The 22819-nt window shown below is 44.5% G+C and overlaps 1 protein-coding gene across 1 annotated transcript in view; it reads left to right on the top strand.

The window, feature by feature from the left end:
- Positions 1-22819, top strand: part of COPS5 (COP9 signalosome subunit 5) — a 193408-nt gene that overhangs the window by 146215 nt on the left and 24374 nt on the right. Inside the window, exon 6 of the mRNA XM_086965846.1 lies at positions 15618-15729. Coding sequence (XP_086821972.1) covers positions 15618-15729 — 112 coding nt within the window. The remainder of the gene's footprint in view (positions 1-15617; positions 15730-22819) is intronic.

Genomic DNA, 22819 nt, shown 5'->3' with positions numbered 1-22819 from the left:
CAGAGGCCGCTCCATAGGAGGAAAATGCTGGCTGGATTCAGGAAGTCACTCAGTTTACAGAAAGGCGCTGCGCACTCTTGGGGGAAACGAAACTGAAAGTGATATTGACAGTACTTTGTTTAATCATTTCAAGTGGTTTTGCGTCAGTGACGTCATCAGTCAAACATTTAAGTGGCCTCCGAGTGTCTGCTCCCTAGAGTGCGCCTCTAGCAGCTGCCTGCCTCTGGAGACTCACTCCCAGACCAGGTGAGTGAACTGGGATCTGGGGTAAGGGGGTGAACCAACAAGTAACAGCGAGAGCCCTTGGCTCGGCTCTGAGAGCCCGTGCACGAGACGAGCCTTGACAATGTGTTCGTGTAAATCATGCAGCAATCGCCGTGCAAAATTAAGATAAAGTTGCTTCTTCGTTTACAAAATGTATTTCTTTAACATGTGAGGGGGGGTATTTAACCTAAGGTAACCTGTTTAAATCGCACTGTATCGAGGGCTATGTAATATAAGCAATAGATATTTAACATGAAGTTAAAAACATTCATGCCCGTCCCCGCCCAGACAATGCCACCAGTGAGCTGAAGTGCAAGAGCCATCAGTTACTACCTAGTGTATTAATCAATACAATGGGTTTTTTTTAGAGCACGCGTCCTGAAATCACTTACTTAAAAATGCTCTTTCATGTGGTGATGAAGAAAGCAGGTGAAATAACACATTTGCCTAGGATCACACAATTTGGTCAAGCTGGGACTGATCCAGGGTTTTCTAGTTTCAGATTGTGTAATTCAAGCACTAGATGGTGTTTTTTTTGTTGTTGGTTTTTTTTGTCCTCATTAGCCATTGAGTCGATCCAACTGTGCTCCTAACCGCACAGACAAGAGGCCAGACCCCCCTATAGCACCAAGAAGCCCAATAGTAAGCTCCAAGTACTCAGAGTCCGCCCCCCGTCCCCAGCAGAGCTTGGACGAACATTCTCCCTTCAGACCAGTTCGGCCAGTTGTCCAATAGCTGTACGGTGCCTCCCTTTGGACAGAGAGATTTTAGGCCTAATCATCGGACCCGGGGGGAAAAAAAAAACCCCCGGGTAAACTAACTGTCCCTTCTCCAGTTAATCAGGCGGTCCCAAAATCTCAAAGATCGAGGACTACATGATCTGGATAGATCCTGCTTTGACGTTGCATATAATGAAGACAGCCACTCTGCATGTGTTGGGGAGTTTGTGTTGACCCAGTTTTTGCAAATTTCTCTTCTTGCCAGTAATATGGCGTAAAACAGAAATTCTCTCTCTAGTCCCTTGATATTGTCGTTTATTCCAAAAATAATTAAAAGCCATGAGCACGGGATAGATGAGCCAAGAATAGATTCAAGTGTTGTTCTAACTTCGTTCCAGAAGGTAGCAATGCTCGGGCACTCCCAAAACATGTGAAGATCTGAGGCGGCTAGCAAAGAACATTTGCAACAGCACTTCCCTGGTTGAAATTTCGACAGGCGTTTAGGGGAATAATACGCTCTGTGAAGTGTAAAAAAGTGGTTGCGCCTCAACCATGCTGGCTTAATAATTCTATAAAGCAGGGTGAAAGATTCCTCCCATAAGGCCTCCATGTGTGGTTCTCCCTCCGGCCCCCAGAGTTTTTCCGGGAGGTTGAGATCCCTCTCTCCCTCCTCTATGATGTGCCAGTAAAAGAGCGCTACTTCCTTTTTCCCGGGAGGTCTTTCCACCAGGGTATCTTCTAACATCTCTCCACTCCCATCATTGCTTTCTTCTTAGTTTGAGTCCGAAGCCAGCTACTTAATTGCAAGTACACTAACCAAGAGCTTGATGGTGTTATCTTGAAGTTGAAAATCTCCCAATTTATGATTGATCCTTCCACCAGGAGATCGCCCCACTGTGTGATACCTGCATCTAGCAAGATTCTTTTTACTGTGTTGGCTTCTTGTGATGCTAGTCCCGGTAAATCCCAAATTGGGGCATATTTAGATAGGTATCCTGCCCCGATCTTTGACTTTATTTGAGACCATTCTTTTAAAATACCCAATAGTGACTTTAATCTAATCTTTTTAAAAAACTTCTGGTGGCCGAACTTAAAGAGAAATCCATTCACTGGGAGATCCGAACCCATTAGCATTGCCTTATACATAAGCCCATTTGCATTTTCCCAAGGGATCTTAAGTAACATCCTAGCATGGGTCAGGTGGAATGCCCAAGCATAGTATTCCAAATCTTGCAATGCGAGCCCCCCTTTTTCTCCTTCTTCTCAATTTTTTCCAGGCTAATCTGCTGGATTTATACCCCCAGACAAATGAATTTATATTTTGCTGACATTTTGCTAGCTGTTTAGTATCGAAAAAGGAGTAGTTCGCGTACCATTTATTAATAGGGATGCTCTAGGATTATTATACAATAAGCCTATGGCCCTGCAAAAATTAGGACCCAGATGGTATTTTTCCATGATTGAATTTAAATATACCCAGTTAACCCTATTAAACGCTTTTGTAGCGTCAAGGGTCATGATGGCCAGGGGTAAGCCAAAAGTTGAAGCAATATCCGCGGCTCCCACCAAGTCGTAGGTTAAGTCTGCCAATTGCCGGCCCTTAATAAACCCCTTTTGATCCGGGTGGATAATTGACCCAATCTCGCTTCCCAATCTCGCAGCCAAAATGGAGGTAAAAATTTTATAATCATTGTTGAGAAGCGAGATTGGGCGATATGATCTGCACTCGGCTGGGTTCTTACCTGTTTTTAATATTAAAGCTATATTGGGTTCTCCCCAAGAGCTTGGTGGTGTCTCCCCTCTAATCATTATGTTATTAAAAAGGTTTGTAAGAACTGGGGTAAGAATAGAATTAAGTACCCTGTATAATTCTCCTGGGAGACCGTCTGGTCCCGCAGCTTTACCCTGTGCTAGTTGTTGAATAGTGTTGGAAACTTCCAGCTCTGTTATATCTTTATCTATATTTTCAGTTTGATGGCTTTCCAATTTTGGGAGAGTTATTTTATTCAACCATTCATTCCTTTCATTTGAATTAACATTAAGTTCCTCTGTGTAGATATTCTGGAAGAACTCATTAAAGGCTTCCCCAATGGCTGTATCTGTTGACCTACTGTTGGCTTCCCCAGCGACCATCACTTCCTTAATGAAGTTTCTGGACTGATCAGCTTTTATTTTCCAGGCCAGCAATTTTCCAGCAGATTCACCGTATTCGAAGTGGGCAAGTTTTCTTGCCTGCCATCTTTTATTTAACCTTTCCTGCAACAGTGTATCTAACTTGGCCTTTAATTCTATTTTCTCCTCTTGGTTATCAGAGGGGGACTGGTCTAATGATTCTAGATGGGTCAATTCTTGCTCTATATGTCGAATTGCCTCTTCATATTTCTTTCTCCTGAATGAGGCCCTACCTGTGATACAACCCCTGATGTAAGCCTCCCATACCATGACCAGGGAGGCAGAGCCTAAGTTTTGCTCTAGAAAAAAAAGCGTTTCCTGCTTCAAATATTCTTTCTCCTCGGCCTCCAATAGAATTGTTCGGTCAAAGGACCAAGATAAGTGAGTAGGCTTCTGCTCTGATTTTATAGTGAAGAAAATAGCAGAATGATCTGACAGATGTAGAGGCAGATATGTTATGCTTTTAACCTGATCCTTAATTGAAAGACTAAATAGGGCGTAATCAATACGTGATTTATGCCTATATTTATAGTTGTGGTATGAGACTCCCATAGTATTCCCAGATTTGTCTCCATAGATCTATTAAACCAAGATTCGACATACATCTACGCAGTGTATCCCTCATATTGCTATGTACTACGGCCCTAGAGGTTGCAGATTTGTCTAATTTTGGATCTAAGACCAGATTAAAATCCCCGACCCATATTATCGGGTCAGAGCAAGAAATCAGCTGATTTTGCAGGATATTTAAATAAGAAGGGTCATCCTGGTTAGGCCCATAATAGCTGATGATGTTAACAGGCTTAAGGTATAATTGAGCATTAACTATCAACCATCTACTGCTAGCATCTGTTTTCCAACCCGTAATCTGGGCCTTTGCTGATTTTTTAAAGATGATGGCAGTACCGCGAATATTAGCATTGTGATCCGTAGTTATAAATGTATCGACCCATTTAAGCTTTTTAAGTATATCGGTGATCTCCTGTTTGTTCAAATGTGTTTCCTGGATCGCAATGATCTGCGCGGGTGAATCTCTTAAGTATTGTAAAATTCTATTTCTTCTAGCCCTAACACGCAGACCATTTACGTTCCAGGATAAGAATTTAATGTCTGACATTAATTGTAAAGCTCTTTAACACTGTTTCCCCGCCCTCAACTCTATTAATTTTTTGGGAGACAGCCTATCATTAGCTATATCACTTTCTGTTTTAGCCAAGCATTCACTTTGAGGCACAATTGGATCCATATTGTTCGTTATTCTAAAATTCGGTTTATGAGGACTTTTATATTTTACATTACCCCCCTCCCCCCTCCCTCCCTTAGAAAACCCCTCCCTACTTACTCTGGCATGATGGTTTGCCAGCGTGTCGTCTCTGACATGCTCCCGCTACATACCCTAGTATCATTATTAGTAATCATTTTACTGGTCACTATTCTTAAGATATAAGCAGTAATGATACATAAAGCCAAATTGTAGGCCCCTTGTCTAGTCGCTATTCTATAATACCATATTATTGCTATTGATATTACTCTACTGTCCAAGAATAGATTTGGGGAGTAGCGTGGGAATCAGAAAATAAACATCCTTACAAATTATTAGCATAGGAATTTTGACATGAGTGTACTGGGGTGGAAATCTATCGTAGAATTTCCAGTTAGTTAACTCTTTAAATTTTTTTTTTTGTGTGTAATATATCACCCAATAGTGTTTTATTAACAAAGTTGTATATCCTCACCCAAGTGATAATAATTTCGCGTGGTTTTTTTTTTTCCCCTTTTTTCTTTCCCTCTCTTTTCCTATATTCCTTTTATTTATTTCCCCACATTGTCCCCCATTCTTATATATATATATATATATATATATATATATATATATATATATATATATATATATATATATATATATATATATTTATTTATTTTAATTCCCTTATTTTTCTTTTCTTTTTTTCTTTACCTCTTCTTTTTTCCCTTTCCTTTAACTCATTTACAAATAATTACAAGAATTTCACCCACGGTCAGGAGGGTTTACGTGATCCCTAATATTGGCGAGTAGCTCATCTGCTTCCAAGGGCGACTTAACGTTGTACATTTTATTATTGTACATAATCCTTAAAAAAGCAGGGAATCTCAATTGCACAGTGGCTCCTAGGCTTCTGAACTTCTCCATCCGTTGACCTAATTCCCACTGCCTGTCCAGCGCTGTTCTAGATAGGTCTGATCTCACTTCAAAAGAGAAGTCAGAAGCTTTCAAAGTCTTGGTTTTCAGGGCTGCGGTCAAGATCTTCTCTTTCAAGGAGTATGTTAAGAAGTTCACTAGGATCTTCCTTGGTTTATCCCTGCCCGGTTTAAGGCGGAACGGATCCCTGTGTACCCTCTGAATATCTATTTCTATCTCAGGCAAAGTTTCATCCAAGTTCAAAGAATCTTTTAGTAGGGTTGCAACAAACTTTTTTAAGTCTCCTCCTTCTTTTCCCTCTGGTATTTTTAGGAGTCTCAAGTTGTTCCTACTGGAAAAAATTTCGAGAGACTCAACCCTCTCTTTGACTGAGTCACCTTCCCGTCGTAGTGTCTGGATCTTCACTTCGGCAGACTCCAGTTTAGCCTTGAGCTCCTCAACACAATTTTCTAGACCGCCAGTTCTTAATGAGAGACCATCAACCTTAGATTCCAGGTTCTTGCACATTGTGGGGATCTCCGATTGAGTATGTCTAAACTCCTCAAAACATCTCTTTGATTCCTTGAACCCGTTTCTAATCTCTGCCCTCATGCTAAGAAGTATAGCTTGAATGGTATCATCACTACCAGTAGCTTCACCGCCCCCACTACCTGGATCCAAATACTTTCTCGCTTGCTGTTTCTGCAGTCAAGGCTGGCTGGTCTAGCGGCAAGGATAAATTGTCGACCCGTTCGACTGGGTCCCCCATCTCTATAGCTCTGGCTAACTCTCCTGCCTTTTCCTTCCGATTACCAATATTATCGAGTACAGGTATGGAAGATGTAGAAGTGGTTGTAGCACCGTTATCTCTAACTAATACAAGTGCAGTTTGAGTACAATGTGGTCTTTGGGATTCTTGATTTATATTCAGGACCTGGGGGAGGACCTTAAAATAAGATTTCAACGAAGGTGTGATTCGGGAGGTTTTAATAGCTTTTGTCTTAGAACCCTCCTTACTCAGGCTAACCTTATGGGGTAGCTCCTTCGGAGCGGTGTACCGTAGCTGTCTTTCCTTACCCCTTTTTGATACCCTTAAAACTGGGGGTTGTAATGTATCAACTTCTGCCTGTCGCTCAAATCCTGGCTCGGACTCAGTGAAAGACTGCTCCCCTGAACTTTTTTCTGCCACTTGGCCTGTGTCATTAGGGTCTGTAGGGTCTATAGGAGCGGCTAATTCTTTATCTTTATTGCTACCTTTTCCTTTCCCCTTCGCCTTTCGCCTCCCCAGGGTTCTGGTGATAGTTGGATGTGGAGTCTCACTCAAAATCTGACAAGAGGCTTTAGATTGTGCGTTAAATCTGAATAGTCTGGGTGCAGAGTCTAAATTTTGCAAAGAGTAACAGCCCTGTGTATCTGTAAGATCCTGGCTATCAACAGGCTGAGCCCCCCCTACAAAAGAACTCGACAACTTCCCCCTCCCCCTCTGCTGGTCCCCCTTACCGCACCAAATAGTTGTTGTTGCCACTCTTTTTGAAGAGACGCTGTATACTGCGGCTCTCCTCCTTCTTCGAAGCTCCACGGCTGCGTCACCCCAGCGGTAAGGTGTGGGGAAAATAGTCTGCCCGCAACACATTGGCAGTTCTAAGCGCCTTTACACTCATGCAGCACTGTTGCTTTTCTAAAGAAACCAGACTGATCTTTCGCTGATAAGTTTTCAATCTTCTCCAGACTTTCTCCTGAGACTGGGGTCCTAGCCAGACCTAAGAGGAACAAAAGAAGGTCCCACAACAAATCAACTCGAAAAGAACCCAAGTGTAGTTCACATATTCCTCTAAATACCAGGTCTCGCTTGAAGTTTGTACCATGTAAACATAAACAAATATTAAGAAAAATATAAACCATAGAAAATGTGTCTTATAAAAATATACAGTTTATTACAATTCAAAGATAAAAACAAATAGTTTGTACAATAAATGTGCCCAAATACACAATAGGATATTTGTAAAAACAGTTAAAAAATCACAATTTTAAAAAAACATTTCATCATGAATGTCACAGTTGTTCTTGTAGTCGACGCAGCGTTTCGGTGAATCGGTGATAACACCTTCTTCAGGACAAACAATTCTATAAAAGAACATTACAATTAGACACATGCCATGATATGAAAAACCGGCATATTCTACCTTTTTATTTTTAACATTCTCCTTAATGTTTGGGCGTATATTGAGACACACAATGAAGGGGTTTTTTATTACCTTAAAAGACTGTCACAGATACATTCTATTCAGTGCATTACTGAAGGCATTCGGTCTATATGACTCTACACCTGGGTCTTGTGGAATGAGAACAAATAGTCCTCATGAGGGTAGCTATGAGGGTTCAAGAAACCTGTAGCATACCTGTGTGTTCTTATGACACTATCCTCACTCTTTCAATTTGGAGGAGTTTTTGGTCAGCTTCAGTCAGACATCTGGAATATTTAATTTCCAATTTGCAGTCCCTTAATGAAAAGAGGATTATAATTACTTTTCATATAATCTTAAGTCCTAAATTGTGGACCTTTCCCTGAAAACATATGTTGATTTTACCTTCTTATATCAGGAGCTCTGTATTGGTGAGGGTACCGGAGGGGGGCCACCGAGTTGTAGATAAGAGCACTGTTGGAATAAGGAAGTAATCTTATATTTCCGGAGCACGCTCAAATATAGTTTCCGTTATTAACTGATTAGCTGGAGTGATCTTAGCATATTTTCTTAAGGGAAAGACTCACATTTATGTACTAAGGTTTATAGAAGTGGAGTACGCATATAGATACATGAGGCATTCTGCTGCTAGATACTATGACTATGCCTGGTGTATCGCAATAAACTGTGCATGGTAGAGTACATCTGATATTTCTTATCTCCCCAGTTCCACTCACCTAGGAGTAAGCAAGTTTCTTATTCATATGTTAGCCACTGGATGCTTTCAATTCTTGTCCGCGGTGACACTCTATTAGCGATTGTGGTTGTTTTGTAAATGCAACCTGTAAGGGATCATATGATAGCCTCAGTTTGTATTCTTTTCGACTTCATTAATACAAACAGGAGAATTTTTTTGAACTTACTCAATGGTTATGAATAAAGGCATAATTTAAAATCAATATTAGGTTTTATTCTCTAATTCTACTAATTTTTACTCAAGTTATACAATTGTAGGGGTTTTTGGTGAATAGATTATTTTTTAATTACACATTCCCAGTATTCGCTATCTTGCTAGTACTTAATTTTCGATAGCGGAGTGCTATAACAGAGAGCAATTAGGTAGCATGGGTACTGACGAAAATCTGTTAGCTGACAGGTATTATCAGCGTGCTGCTCTGGTTAGGTTACTGCGGGGCGATGATAATTCGAACAGTGGGCCGTCACACGGAATCAGCTGGCCATAAAATAGAACAACTAACGTGGTGTGGACTGGAGATAATCACTCAAAATATGAGAGGAGGCAATATTAATATGAAACGGAAAAAACGGGAGCAATTTTACATGTCCCGTTTTAACTCAGTAAATGAGGGCCTCAACACAAGGGAAGATTGGGAAAGAGTCCTGCAATAGCCCTGTATCTGCATATCTCTTAAAAACTTCTGCGCAGAAACGGGTAATACTATTCATGAGTCCAGTCAAGATCTTAAGAAGAGAATAACAGTAATTCCCACCAGCATGCTAGATAGACAACGTGTACCTATTAGATCGCCGGGAATATAGGATCCGACTCCCCTTACCCCTCCTCAAATCTAAATACACAATCCCAAAAATAAACTTCACTAGGGGGAGCTCAATGAATCCCTAAGTGAATACTTTTTGCATTAAGCGACACTTCCACCATATATTTAAACAGAAAACGACATAAGACCTGTAAAATAAGTAACTCCATGAAATGGAAGGTCTTAAATAGCTGCTTTTGAATTAAGACGGCGGAACCACACATACTAAAAAATCCCCGTAAATAATCCAACATTGCCTGTGACTGTGAACAATAACAAAACACGCCGGTTTGTTTACAAACGCACATTTGTCAACAGTGTGTGCGATGAATACATAGAACTACAATTGTAGTTCTTCCCTTCAATCAATCCCAAAGTAAAAATGACGCGGAGAAAAAAAGTCACGTAATTGACGGCTTTTCCCGCTGAAATTGACATTTAAAAGACAAGCGGACGAACGCCAAGACACATACCTGGCAGACCGTCCTGACAAGCAGACGCCGAAAGGACCGCGAGGGGAGCAGGGAGGCCGATCCACATTACGAAGGTAAGACCAATACCGGGACTGCGTCAACGGCACCCGTTCTAGTGTGACGGCCCACTGTTCGAATTATCATCGCCCCGCAGTAACCTAACCAGAGCAGCACGCTGATAATACCTGTCAGCTAACAGATTTTCGTCAGTACCCATGCTACCTAATTGCTCTCTGTTATAGCACTCCGCTATCGAAAATTAAGTAATAGCAAGATAGCGAATACTGGGAATGTGTAATTAAAAAATAATCTATTCACCAAAAACCCCTACAATTGTATAACTTGAGTAAAAATTAGTAGAATGAGAGAACAAAACCTAATATTGATTTTAAATTATGCCTTTATTCATAACCATTGAGTAAGTTCAAAAAAATTCTCCTGTTTGTATTAATGAAGTCGAAAAGAATACAAACTGAGGCTATCATATGATCCCTTACAGGTTGCATTTATAAACAACCACAATCGCTAAGAGTGTCGCCGCGGACAAGAATTGAAAGCATCCAGTGGCTAACATATGAATAAGAAACTTGCTTACTCCTAGGTGAGTGGAACTGGGGAGATAAGAAATATCAGATGTACTCTACCATGCACAGTTTATTGCGATACACCAGGCATAGTCATAGTATCTAGCAGCAGAATGCCTCATGTATCTATATGTGTACTCCACTTCTATAAACCTTAGTACATAAATGTGAGTCTTTCCCTTAAGAAAATATGCTAAGATCACTCCAGCTAATCAGCTAAATAACGGAAACTATATTTGAGCGTGCTCCGGAAATATAAGATTACTTCCTTATTCCAACAGTGCTCTTATCTACAACTCGGTGGCCCCCCTCCGGTACCCTCACCAATACAGAGCTCCTGATATAAGAAGGTAAAATCAACATATGTTTTCAGGGAAAGGTCCACAATTTAGGACTTAAGATTATATGAAAAGTAATTATAATCCTCTTTTCATTAAGGGACTGCAAATTGGAAATTAAATATTCCAGATGTCTGACTGAAGCTGACCAAAAACTCCTCCAAATTGAAAGAGTGAGGATAGTGTCATAAGAACACACAGGTATGCTACAGGTTTCTTGAACCCTCATAGCTACCCTCATGAGGACTATTTGTTCTCATTCCACAAGACCCAAGTGTAGAGTCATATAGACCGAATGCCTTCAGTAATGCACTGAATAGAATGTATCTGTGACAGTCTTTTAAGGTAATAAAAAACCCCTTCATTGTGTCTCAATGTACGCCCAAACATTAAGGAGAATGTTAAAAATAAAAAGGTAGAATATGCCGTTTTTTCATATCATGGCATGTGTCTAATTGTAATGTTCTTTTATAGAATTGTTTGTCCTGAAGAAGGTGTTATCACCGATTCACCGAAACGCTGCGTCGACTACAAGAACAACTGTGACATTCATGATGAAATGTTTTTTTAAAATTGTGATTTTTTAACTGTTTTTACAAATATCCTATTGTGTATTTGGGCACATTTATTGTACAAACTATTTGTTTTTATCTTTGAATTGTAATAAACTGTATATTTTTATAAGACACATTTTCTATGGTTTATATTTTTCTTAATATTTTGTTTATGTTTACATGGTACAAACTTCAAGCGAGACCTGGTATTTAGAGGAATATGTGAACTACACTTGGGTTCTTTTCGAGTTGATTTGTTGTGGGACCTTCTTTTGTTCCTCCTAAATTAGACTCCTTGTCCCCTATTTAATTATAGAGGAGGCCTCCCTTCCTTTTTTTTTTTTTTTTTTTTTTTTTCATTCCTAGCCAGACCTAAGCCTGAGCCCAGATCTACTAAAAAAAAAAAACAATCTCCCACAAAACAGGGTCTCTGTGGTCTTCGGGAGCTTTGTCTGTTTATTTAATTATTTTCCTCTTTTATTTTAATTTTTTTTTTTTCGGAGCAGCCCGTCTCTGCAGCCTCCTTGGGTAGGGCCCCACCTGCCGCTCACTCCCGCTCTCCTCTCTTCCCTTGAGCCTGAGCTCACACGCTTACTTACCGTCCCACCACTCGAAAGGGAAGGGAAGGGGAGGGGACAGACAGGCACACAAACAAACTTGGAGAGCTCCGTGGGGAGCATGCGGTCCTTATTGAAAGAATGCGATGCCACAACTATGCAGCACATACCGCCAAAACACATGCCAAGGCGGATAGAGCCGGCCACTTGCTGGCCTGGCTGGTGCAGAAGGCAGAGCGTAATGCCCCGGTTGGCGCCATTCGCGCAAGGGACAGGACAGTGGTATACACGCAACGTGAGATCCATCGGGCGCTGATCGACCATTACCGGGACCTCTATAGCGCCCGAGGCATAGGCAAGCTCGGGTGTTGGCTGACTTCCTGGAATCGGTTGCACTACCTACAGTTACGGAGAGCCAAAAGGCAGAACTTGGTGCCCTGCTCACACTATAAGTGGGAGATGCAATACAAGCACTGGCGACCGGGAAAACACTGGGCCCGACGGCCTGCCAACTGAATACTATAAAGCAAATAGGGACATTCTGGCGCCCCTGCTCCTCCAGGTGTTCAGGGCATTGGTAGATGCGGGTCAGCTCCCACCAACTATGCGAGAAGTGTTTTTAGTGTCCTTGCCCAAGCCTGACAGGGACCCCATGTCCCTAGGTTCCTATCGCCCACTGGCAATGTTTAACACCGACTACAAGATTCTCGCCAAAATTCTTGCAAAGCGCCTGGCGCCTACGGTTCCGCACTTAGTCACCCGGATCAAAACGGGTTTGTTCCAGTGCGGTACATCCCTGAATCACAGGAGATACTTCAGGGTAGCGGCGGAGGCAACGAAGACCTGGCCCAGGGCGGGTATCTGGTGCTAGACTTAGAAAAGGCCTTTGACTGCTTCGAGTGGGCTACCAGTCGTCGGTGCTGGAGGCGTATGAATTGGAAGCAAACTTCCTGCAGATGGTGGGACTCTTGTACAGGAACCCAGTGGTCCGCGTCCGACTGGGGCCATTTATCTCGGAGGCTGTGGCGGTGGGCAGGGGCACCCGTCAGGGGTGCCCTCTGTCTCCCCTACTTTTTGCACTGGCCATGGAACCCTTAGCTGCGGCCATGAGACAAACCCTGGTTGACGGTATCCCACTGGGCGATGGTGTACACCAGGTGTCCTTGTATGCGATGATCTTTTGGTCTTTGTCCGAGACGTGGGCCGCATACTGGCGCTGCTGGACCACTTGTTAAGCCGCATCGCCGACCTATCGGGACTCCGAGTAAACGTAGGCAAGTCATGCCTCTATGCCTTTTGTAGTGAGGTAGCTGACCCGGAGTACAGTTTGCACGGTACCAGAGTCCAGTGGGGAGCAGATACGTTTAAGTATCTGGGGTTCCAGATCTACCGCCAGCCAGCAGACCTGCTTGACGGAAATCTGGGGAGAGCGGTGGCGGCGCTCAAGGCTCTGATGGCGCTTCCTGTCTACACTCCCACTGATGCCCACAGGCGGAGTGGCTCTTGCCAAAATGGTGATTCTTCCTCGCCTTTTGTATTATTTTGCAAACTTGCCCTTGTTCATACCTGCGTCCTTTTTCTCCAAACTCAACCGGATCCTGCTTGACTTTATTTGGGGCGAGTCCAGGCACCGTCTGGCCCTTGGGAAATTGTCCCTACCCCCCACGGATAAAAGCGGGTTAGCTGCCACCTGCTTTGAGCATTACTACCTGGCGACGCAGCTCCAATGGATCGCCCGCTGGTTAGCGGACAGGGGGAGAGAGGACACTGCCTTGAATGAGCCGCCTTATACCCTGGAGCAGATCACTGCGCTATTCCATCTGCTGGCGGCGCCATCGCGACCCACCCCACTGTTGCTGGCGGTGGCATTCAAATGCTTCCGCAGGGCGCTGAACCTTACAAAAGCGGTGCTCCCATACGCACCTGCGGTGCCGCTGGAAGGCTCGCCAGGGGGTGAGGGGATCCTCAAGCACTATATGCTAGAGCAATGGCAGGAAGCGGACGTCCAGACGTTAGGCGACCTGTATCGAGACAGAGCACTGATACCCTATGAAACGCTTGTCACGTACACTGGGCTTCACCCTGGGGGGTTCCTAATACACCGCTCCCTCGCGGCTCGCATGGCGGCTAAGTTGGATGATATTGCGGAGGAGCCAGCGCAGCACTTGACCGTGAAATACCTATATGTCATGGGCAGGGGCAGGCATCTAATCAAGTGGTTTGCTGCATCCCTACGGGCGCATACGGAGCTGGACCTGGCCCCCCTCAGCGGAAAGTGGGAGTGATATATGGGGCGTGCACTGGCTGACAAAGGGTGGGCGAGGATCCTAAAAAGTCCAGTGCGCATCCCCAGAAATAGGCGCTTCCGCCAAATCCAAATCTACATAGTTCATAGAGCCTACCTTACCCCAGACTTAATAAATAAATACTTTCATAGGGCTGATGCGTCTTGCCCTAGGTGAAGTGAGGTGAATGCAGACCTCCTACATCTTCTGTGGCATTGCCCAGGGCTTGGTACCTACTGGAGAGACATTAGCGCGCTGCTTACGCAATGCACCGGCCGCGCCATCCCTTGTGGCTGGCCTGAATATCTCTTACATCAGTTCAAGCGTTCGCCTAAGGATAAGGCATTGTCCTGCTTTCTGGATTTGGGGATGGTAACCGCGGTGCAAAGGCTCACTAGGAGATGGAAGGCGAGTGACCCGCCTAATGTACGGGCATGGATTCTGTCCCTCCTGTCCTGGGCCCGGGCAGAATGGACTGCCATACGAAGGGAGGAAACAGTGGGGCTCCGCAGGGAACCCATGGCGGCGCACTGGGAACTCATGCTCAACGCTCTGCAGGTGGCGGAGAATGCCACAGGCGAGGGGGTGACGGGGGATCAAGATGGTACAGAGGGTGACGAGGGGGGTGTGCAGCGGACGCTATGCCTGCCACACTGACTGATGCATGCCATGTAAAAGAGATAAGGAAGCAGTAGCAATAGAAACATGCGCGCTTGGGGGGAGAGGGGGTGCCGGGGAGGAGGGCTCGGGGATGAGAACGGAGACGACTTATGATGCATCTCTGTGACAGCAGATTGATGTTCTGGATTTGTTGTAAATGTTTTTTTTCTTTTTGCAGTTAACTAATTTATGCTGAGGGCGCGCCTCGGTGGCCTAGACTCATATACATGCTATTTATGTGCAATATTGCGTCGCCTGGTTGCTACATCCTCTTGCCCGTGCATCGACACCGGATACAGCTGTACAGTTATATCGTTTGCAATGACGCACTTTATGTAATGTTGAAATATATAAATGCCAATAAACAGATTTGACAAAAAAGAGTATTTGCGGTCTCCTGTCTTGACACCTATCCCTCACTGTTCTTGAGGTTGTACTAAATCCACTTAACTGCAGTGTAGTTGGTACAAAATGCAGCACCAAGAATTGTGACCAGACTGTGGTAACAGAATGACACCTCACCCAATCCTTTGAAACTTCACTCGCTGCTTGGATTTGGGAAATAGGGGTGATTGCAGATTTTTACTATCAATTGCCTCTGGAGATCCAATCGGTGTTTTAGCGTTACAGGAACCTAATCAATCCTTAAGTGTCTGGCTCTTAAATTTAATTTAAAAAAAAAATGAAATAAACAACCTATACCAGGGTAAGTCGTTTCCTGCTGGTTAAGCTCCCAGAATGGCCATCTTATTATTATAGGTTATAATAATAAAAATAACAGATCCCTCATTGATCAGCTATACATCTAGGGTGCCACATGTAAAAATAAACACGAATCATGGGCAATGAATGTGGATATTTTAAAAATATTCTAAAAATCCCATAATTACAGTAAGAGAAACTGGTGTATCATTATCATAGAGGTGACTGCTGCCTGGACGCAGGTACTCCCTGAGATGGAGAAGTCCTGCTTGGCTGAAAAGCGTGTATTGATCAAATAAAATAGGAAAATCACTCTTTTTTTTTTCTACCCGATCAGTGGTCATTAACCTTTTCCCCTCAAGAGCAATGAACTGATTGACGACCAATCATCTGCGTTTCTGTTTTTTAGGTATTATGCTTTAGAGGTCACATATTTCAAGTCTTCTTTGGATCGCAAGTTGCTCGAGCTCCTGTGGAACAAGTACTGGGTGAACACGCTCAGCTCCTCTAGCTTGCTCACTGTAAGTACTGTGCAATATTAATGTGGCTTTTATGTACATGTTATTTCTAGGATGGAAAGCAGTTATTTCTATTGTTATCTGACTGTAATGAATTGGCCTTTTAAAGTCATCTCTGTATTCTGATCGACCACTCTCCTCTCCACGTATGAATTAATATTTAAATATAATAGAGACCAGTCTTGCATAATTGCTCTTTCCTTTAGTAGTGCAGTATAACTACTTGTTAGACCAGTAAAGCCAATACCGTTATTCCTTGATCATGATTTACTGCATGAGGTTCTATTTTGCTATCCAGACTCACAGGGCATTTGTATTTAAAATCGACTTTTACCCTAATTTTGGGCAACTACTACTTACGTTTTGGTTGCACACTCCATAAGTGCATGTGTTTTCCAATTTTCTCTCTTGTGTTCTTTTCTCGACCATTGATCTCTCTTGCCTGTGTGCTTCCCCGTGCTCCACTTTTCCCTCTTTCGTCTGTTACCCCGTGTTCTGTAACTCGCGTTGGTTCTCACCTGCCTGCCATGTTACTTCTCCTCCACTAATCCAGCCATCATGTTTATTTTTGTTAATAGCGCTAGCGCTAATTGTGCTAAGTTTTTAAAACTTTTTTTAAAGCATGTTGTGAGAAGTTGGCCCTGGTATATGCTGTCCACTAATTAAAGTGGGCACCTTGCACCAGTTCAAACGACCCTTATTGATGATTAGGTCAAAGACAACTTTTAAAGAAAGCTATCCTGTGGTAGCTGTGGAGAGCAGCCTTCAGGCTAAGTCTTGAAGGAATGTAAAGCAGCTTGTTTTACCAGTCTATAACCTCCTGAATGACCAAATGAAAGGAGAACCACACAAGGAATATACAAATTATATGTATTCATTACTAAACACTCTCTACTAACATCTTTATGATATTGGAGAACAAAGCACACAATATGAAATCACTAGAACGACAGTAAATAGCACAATACATGGATGGGCTCCAGGGGGAAACCAAACCTTATAGTAAAAAAGTGGTATAACAACCACGACTTGACTAGACAGTGCCTAGAGCACGTAGAATTGCTGGGACCCCAAGGAACCACCCAAGGTAGTGACACAAGGGAGCCACAGGGGACGCGTGCAGTGTGAGAACACATATTGGTTACCTGTTCGTTTATTGGTATTATATTTTTACATGTTTGCTTTCCTATTTTGCTCCTCACTCACTACCGACTACTATATTGTACCCAATAGTTGGTGGAATCACCCTCCTGTTGCCCCTACCCCTTGTTTCTGTAAAGCGCCCTGATATCTCCAAAGATCTTGTTCGCGCTATATAAAACTTTGAATAAATGAATAAATGTGCAAGCTCCTTACAACTCTATGGGAAAGCCGCAGTTGGAATTTTAAAGATTAAGGACACTTAGAAGAGGACTTTGAGCAAACCCTTTCAAACTTGGAAGGTTCCAAGGCCAGCACCCATGTGAGCACCAGAGTACTCATGTTACCTCACCCAGGGAAGCCGGGTGCATAGGTGTCAAATGGTGTCGGAAATCTTAGTCGTTTTCAATAGCGTGATGCTGAAAAGTGCTGCTGCCTTGAAGAGGAAAAGTGTCCGGTGTGATTCAAGCCTGGATCGGAGCTGAGAAGAACCTGAAAGCAGAGACGACAGAGTCTAGGTCACTTCTTGATGACCAGGGGCTCGGTAGACGAATGCCCACCGATATTGGGTGCCTCAGGTGAGAAGAGATGAAGCATGACTTTGCTGCCACGGGGACCAGGAGACGTCGAGGACGACCAAAGCCTGCAGGCAAGCTGTCCCATGGTGGATGTTCAGTGCTGGGGGGGTCAGTGTCCGGATTGAACACAAACCACCCAAGTGATGGAGAGTCAGGGCACGTCTGGAGCAACTAGGAAAGCCCACTGAAAGTTAAAGTTGCCTTCACAGGGATCCACGGGCCAACGAACCAGGGATCGCGAAAGCACCTCAAGAGGAATAGCAAAATACTACCCCATGGAACACTCGTGGAGTGTAGGCCGGTAATCTTCGGTGGAATCCCGGTTCGGGGTCAGGACTATGAGTAGCCCAAAGCACAGCTTCAGGGTCGCCGGAAAGCAGATGCTTCTGCAAATGTACACGGTGTCCAAGGGCTCGGGTTGCACGGTCCCCACGAGGGATACGGGTCTCCGGTTTGCTGAGCACACTAGTCGACCTCGGGGACACTTGGAAACCCACCTCCTGTGTTGCAAATGTCTTAGGAGTCCTCAGGAGCTTCGGAGATGCAAACCGGTCAGATGCGTCTTTGATGCCTGCTTAGCAGGGGAGTAACTCATTTACTCCAAGGGAGATTCTTCAGTCATCTAGCACAGTGTAGATCATCAAATTACTTAGTTTCTGTAGCAGAGTTTTGTCCAGGTAAATCTAAAGTCCTATAGTCGGAGGTTTCTACTTTTTTTTAATCCTTTTTATTCAGGGGGGTTCCTACTTTATACCCAAGGAAAGGGTTTGACAAACTCTGGGTACCCACCTATGGGAGGGTCAGGACAGAGGGGTGGCTATACCCATGTTTTTTGTCCAGTTTCACGCCAGAGCAGGAGCCAATGGCTCCTGCAACTGGTTTGAGTTGGACTATGCACAGGGACACCAAATGTGCCCCCAGTGCAGAAATCAAAGCACTCGGAGTGCACCCACCCAGCCCCAATACACTAAAGCCTGTCTGGGAGGTGGTCACACCTCCTTGTGACAGGAAGCCTATTGTCCAACCTTCCCTTGCTGGAGTTTCATCCAGCAGTAGGAGGCAGACTCGTGTCTGTGGCTGGCAGCATCCATCTTGTGATGCCAGGGTCGAGAAAGCTGGTTCCGGGTGTACCGGTCTTGTCATATTTCTCCCTCTAGGAGGGTAGAATCATACCTTCCCCGCCAATTACTGGCGGGGAGGTATGATTCCAAGTTGTTTGACACTAAACACAACATTTTTCCAAACGGCTGTTTTTAAAGTTAGCATTTACTGCGAGGTTATAATGCACCTGCATCACAGAACAACCCCGGAGAATAGGTTCCAAAGGCTGCAGAAGGGCTCTGCTCAAACTAACAAAAGGGGGGGTAGAGGTGCACTCAGTACTCTACACTGTTATCTGATAATCAAATCTAACAATAGTAGTCAAAAGGGTGCTACACTACAAATTGTGTTGGCTACACAATATGTGAAAACTATAACAAGATGTAGACAGTGGCCTACATGCAGTGTGCACTTTTCCAGGAGAAATAATTCTCAGTTATAAGAGTAACAAACTCAATAATTGAATTAACAAAATAATCTCAATGAACTGAGTTGATGAGCAAACATTATCAGTAGACGTTTTATGTAACCTGTTTTGTAGATTATAAACAGTATCATTTGCTATTTTAACAGTATCTTGTCATGAACAAGAATGTATAGAGATACTTGCTCTATTGAACTGTAAATAATAATGTGATCTTGGTAAATATCTATGTATTTTGAGAAGTGAAAAACACTTTAAATATATAAAAGAATTTGAATTCATTGAGATTATTTTGTTAATTTTGTTACTCTTATAACTGAGAATTATTTCTCCTGGAACAGTGCACACTGCATGTAGGCCGCTGTTTACATCTTGTTACAGAAGGGCTCTGCTCATGCATGGGCACCCTCTCATATAAACCCCAGCACCCTGCATTCAGGATTGATAAGGCCTTCCACAAGGATGACTGATAGGTTTATATGTGCAGTGATATAAGGGAGATGTAGTGAACCTATATTTAAGTAAGGGGGGCATGCACCAGCTTACACAGGTTGCAGTAGCAGACCTGTGGTGTCAGTTTGAGTGGTCTCTCGGGGGTTGCACAATACATGCTGCAGCCCTTGGGAGGCCTCTGGGGTACATATGCCCTAGGTACATAGTATACCATATGCAAGGTACTTATAAGGGTACCCCAGAATCCAATCTGGAGTGTACCTAAAGTCCATGCAATCAATTTAGGGAGAAAGCAGATAAACTGGGGTCCTGATTAGCAGGATCCCAGTCCGACTAGTCGAAAACCAGCAAAACACCGGAAAAAATTGGGGGTAACCTTGCAGTCCGATTCCCCCTTCCTACACATGTAAGCGATATTTAATTTCCTGATCTATCCAGAATCAGTCAATAAAAAGAACAATGAAAACCAGTCAGTTTATTGGCAAGCAGATGACTGCTGAAGTCATGCATGCACCTACAAAATGACGCAGTGGCGTGACCTGGTACTTTTCTTTTTCAGCCATGAGTACCATTGAGTTGGGTAACAACAAACATCTGTTATTCAGCGCCAAGATACCCGTAGTGGTGAACGTGCGCTTTACAAATGCACATGTTATGTTATGTTTCATTGATGCTGTGAAGTAGAAAAATCGGAACCCGTAGTAAACACCATCAGCAATGTTGGTGAAGTAGGACATTATGCCACATCACCATTTATATTTGTTGATTCTTTGGTGCTCACAATCTGCAGTTAAGCTCTTTATAGAATTTTGGTGATTCTTTCACGGAAGGGTTGGATGGCCTTCTAGCCTGACTTCCACACTTTATTCTTGTGCTTTACACACTTCTGTTTTTTTCATCCCTACTTAGTTCAGGTTTTGACCTAGCTTTATAATTCATCGGAGTGTACCTGACCATTGTGATTTGACTATCTTGGAGATTCTAGCCTTCAGCAGAAAAGTGCACATGCAGCCCATTGATTCCTTGCAGTGTTTTTTCAGCCTTCTGAGCTCTGCCTCCCTCCAGCTCCCCAGTATATTAATCTTAGGAGCAATGACAGTCAAGCAGAAACTGTCAGAGCCTATTAATGGAGGCACCCTTGCAGAGGGGAGCTGCTTTAGAGCAGACATAGCAGGCCACTGGTCCCGCTCTTTGTACCCACATAAACTTTAGCCCTCTTTGCTAGGTAATTGATTATGAAGCAAGATACCCATACTTGGTGTTTTACCATAGACCAGTTCATGTAGTAATATATGGCTACAAAACCAGTCATGGCTGTGCCAAAAACCAATCTAGGCCCACTGCACAAAGGAAAACTGGTCCCTTAGTATCTTTTTGCATAGGGTTCTTTTTCATACAATGCTTGTACTGCACCTTGGCCTTGGATTAAAAGGCATAATCACATTGTATAGAGTAAAGATGATGTTGGCAAAAAACTTGTTTGATTGTTTGCTTATAATCTTTAACTGCCATGCTAAGAGTGTGGGCAAGGCCAAGATGGCGGCTCGATTGGACATGCTTGCTTGTCGATCCATCCTCACTGCATCTAAAGCACTGTAGCAGAGCTCCATCCACCTAGACTACACCCCCTGGAACAACCCGGGACAACAGCCAGCTGGTCCGCAGCACGAGTAGACTGGAGAGGCCCAAACGGGACTGGGTGAAGGAGCGGGGCCTCCGTGCAAAACTCTGGATCGGAGGACTGCGACCCATGCAGTACACGTTCCCCCGCGCTGCGGCCTTCCCAGCGCTGGAGTGCCGGTTGACTTGGCCCCGTGTCGCAACGCGGCTGGTTATCAGAGACCCGTGCCTGGAGATCCCGAAGACAAGCTGACCATGTTGGGGCCATAACTGAATACCAAGGCGATGGATCCCGTGAGGACTGCTTCGGCCAGTAAGGAGAGACTGCGACTGCCCTGGTGGCTCCTGACTGTAGTGTCAAGGGGAGGCTGACTCTGGTGTGTGGAATCCTGCTGAAGACGTTTGCGGCTGCCCGGGGCTCGGCTAGGGGGGCATAGCTGGGGTCTGGAAGCTACGTGGAGGAGGCTCTCCCTGGATTGCCTTGATGGCTCTCCAGTCTACGAGGAATTGCAGCCCGGCCGCCCCTGTCCTCTGATTGTGGTGCCAGACGGGCAGAAGCTTTAAGGATTTCCCCCGCTGGGCATCTAATCTTCCACATTTCACTTGATTATAGGCAACAAGCAGCAGCCTGCACATGCAGTGAGGCCACAGACCGGCTTCAGGTGAGTAGACCGCACACCAAGCCCCGGTGTGAGGTGGGATTGAAGTGGGCTGGGCCTGCTGATCTGGCAGTCCTGGTTGAGCAGTTGCCCTCTTCCTGGGAGCTGGGCTGGTTGCTGTGAAGGCCGGAAGGCCTGGAAGCAAGAACGTTGGGCCTGAGCCGTTTATGAGGCGGGACCAGGGCCTGCTCCACCACTAGCCATAGTGGAGAGGTGCTCAGCATGGTGGGACTGCTTGGCTACCCCAGCGACTTCTGGGGACACGATTGGTAGACATCTGCTGGTCTGACCCCCCTGTTCAGGAGCAGGGGGGGGGGGAACGATGCAGTGACTGATCAGATTTAACGAGTGGCCCCAGAGTACGAGTGATCTGGCGAGGCTTGGCTCCTGAGCATGAAGAGATGCACTGCTGGGCCCCTGCACCTGCTCCAAAGTAGGTGACTTCCGGAGGGTGGAAGTTGAGGGTGGGGGCCTTTAAATTGACTCTCTTCTTGGAGCTTGCACCTGGGAACCCTCTGCTTCCCAAGTCACAGAAGCCACCCTTGGAGCAGTCCTTGACGAAATGGCCTTTACAAAGTCAAAGAAGGACTGCACCCTGTGAGACCTTCTCCTGAAGGCCTATGGTGAGAAATCCGGGTCAGCTGAGCCGAAACCTGGGGGCAGTTGTTAAGCTCTTGAAAGCCCAGTTACCCGCAAATTTCAGGAATCCTTATTTGCCTCCCTATGTGAGGATCTGTAAGCATATTTGAGAGGTATGCAGATATCTGGATGAGGTAGGGGAGCGGGTGGCGGCCTTGGAGAACAGTGCCACTGCCAGAGACTAAGAGAGCGAAAGGCTTCATCAGGAAGTAATCCATCTCCAAGAACAACAGACTGACCTGTAGGCACATGCGGAGGACCTTGACAACTTGTCCAGAAGGAATAACCTTTGTATATGGGGGCCCCAACTGCCTCAGAAGGCTCTGATCTGGAGGAGTATGTTCAGGTCTTGTTCCACCAGATTTTGGATTCCCTGGCGGAGGAAGAAATCAAACTCGACTGATTCCACCGAGTGGGGCCACCGTGTGCGTTGAAGCAACTTCCAGCTGACACTATGGTCTGTGTCGTGATTTTAAATC

The sequence above is a fragment of the Lissotriton vulgaris genome, chromosome 4_1 (assembly GCF_964263255.1).
Source record: "Lissotriton vulgaris chromosome 4_1, aLisVul1.2, whole genome shotgun sequence".
NCBI lineage: Eukaryota > Metazoa > Chordata > Amphibia > Caudata > Salamandridae > Lissotriton > Lissotriton vulgaris.
Note: the sequence above shows the minus strand (reverse complement) of the source record. Positions and strands in the feature narration are given on the sequence as shown.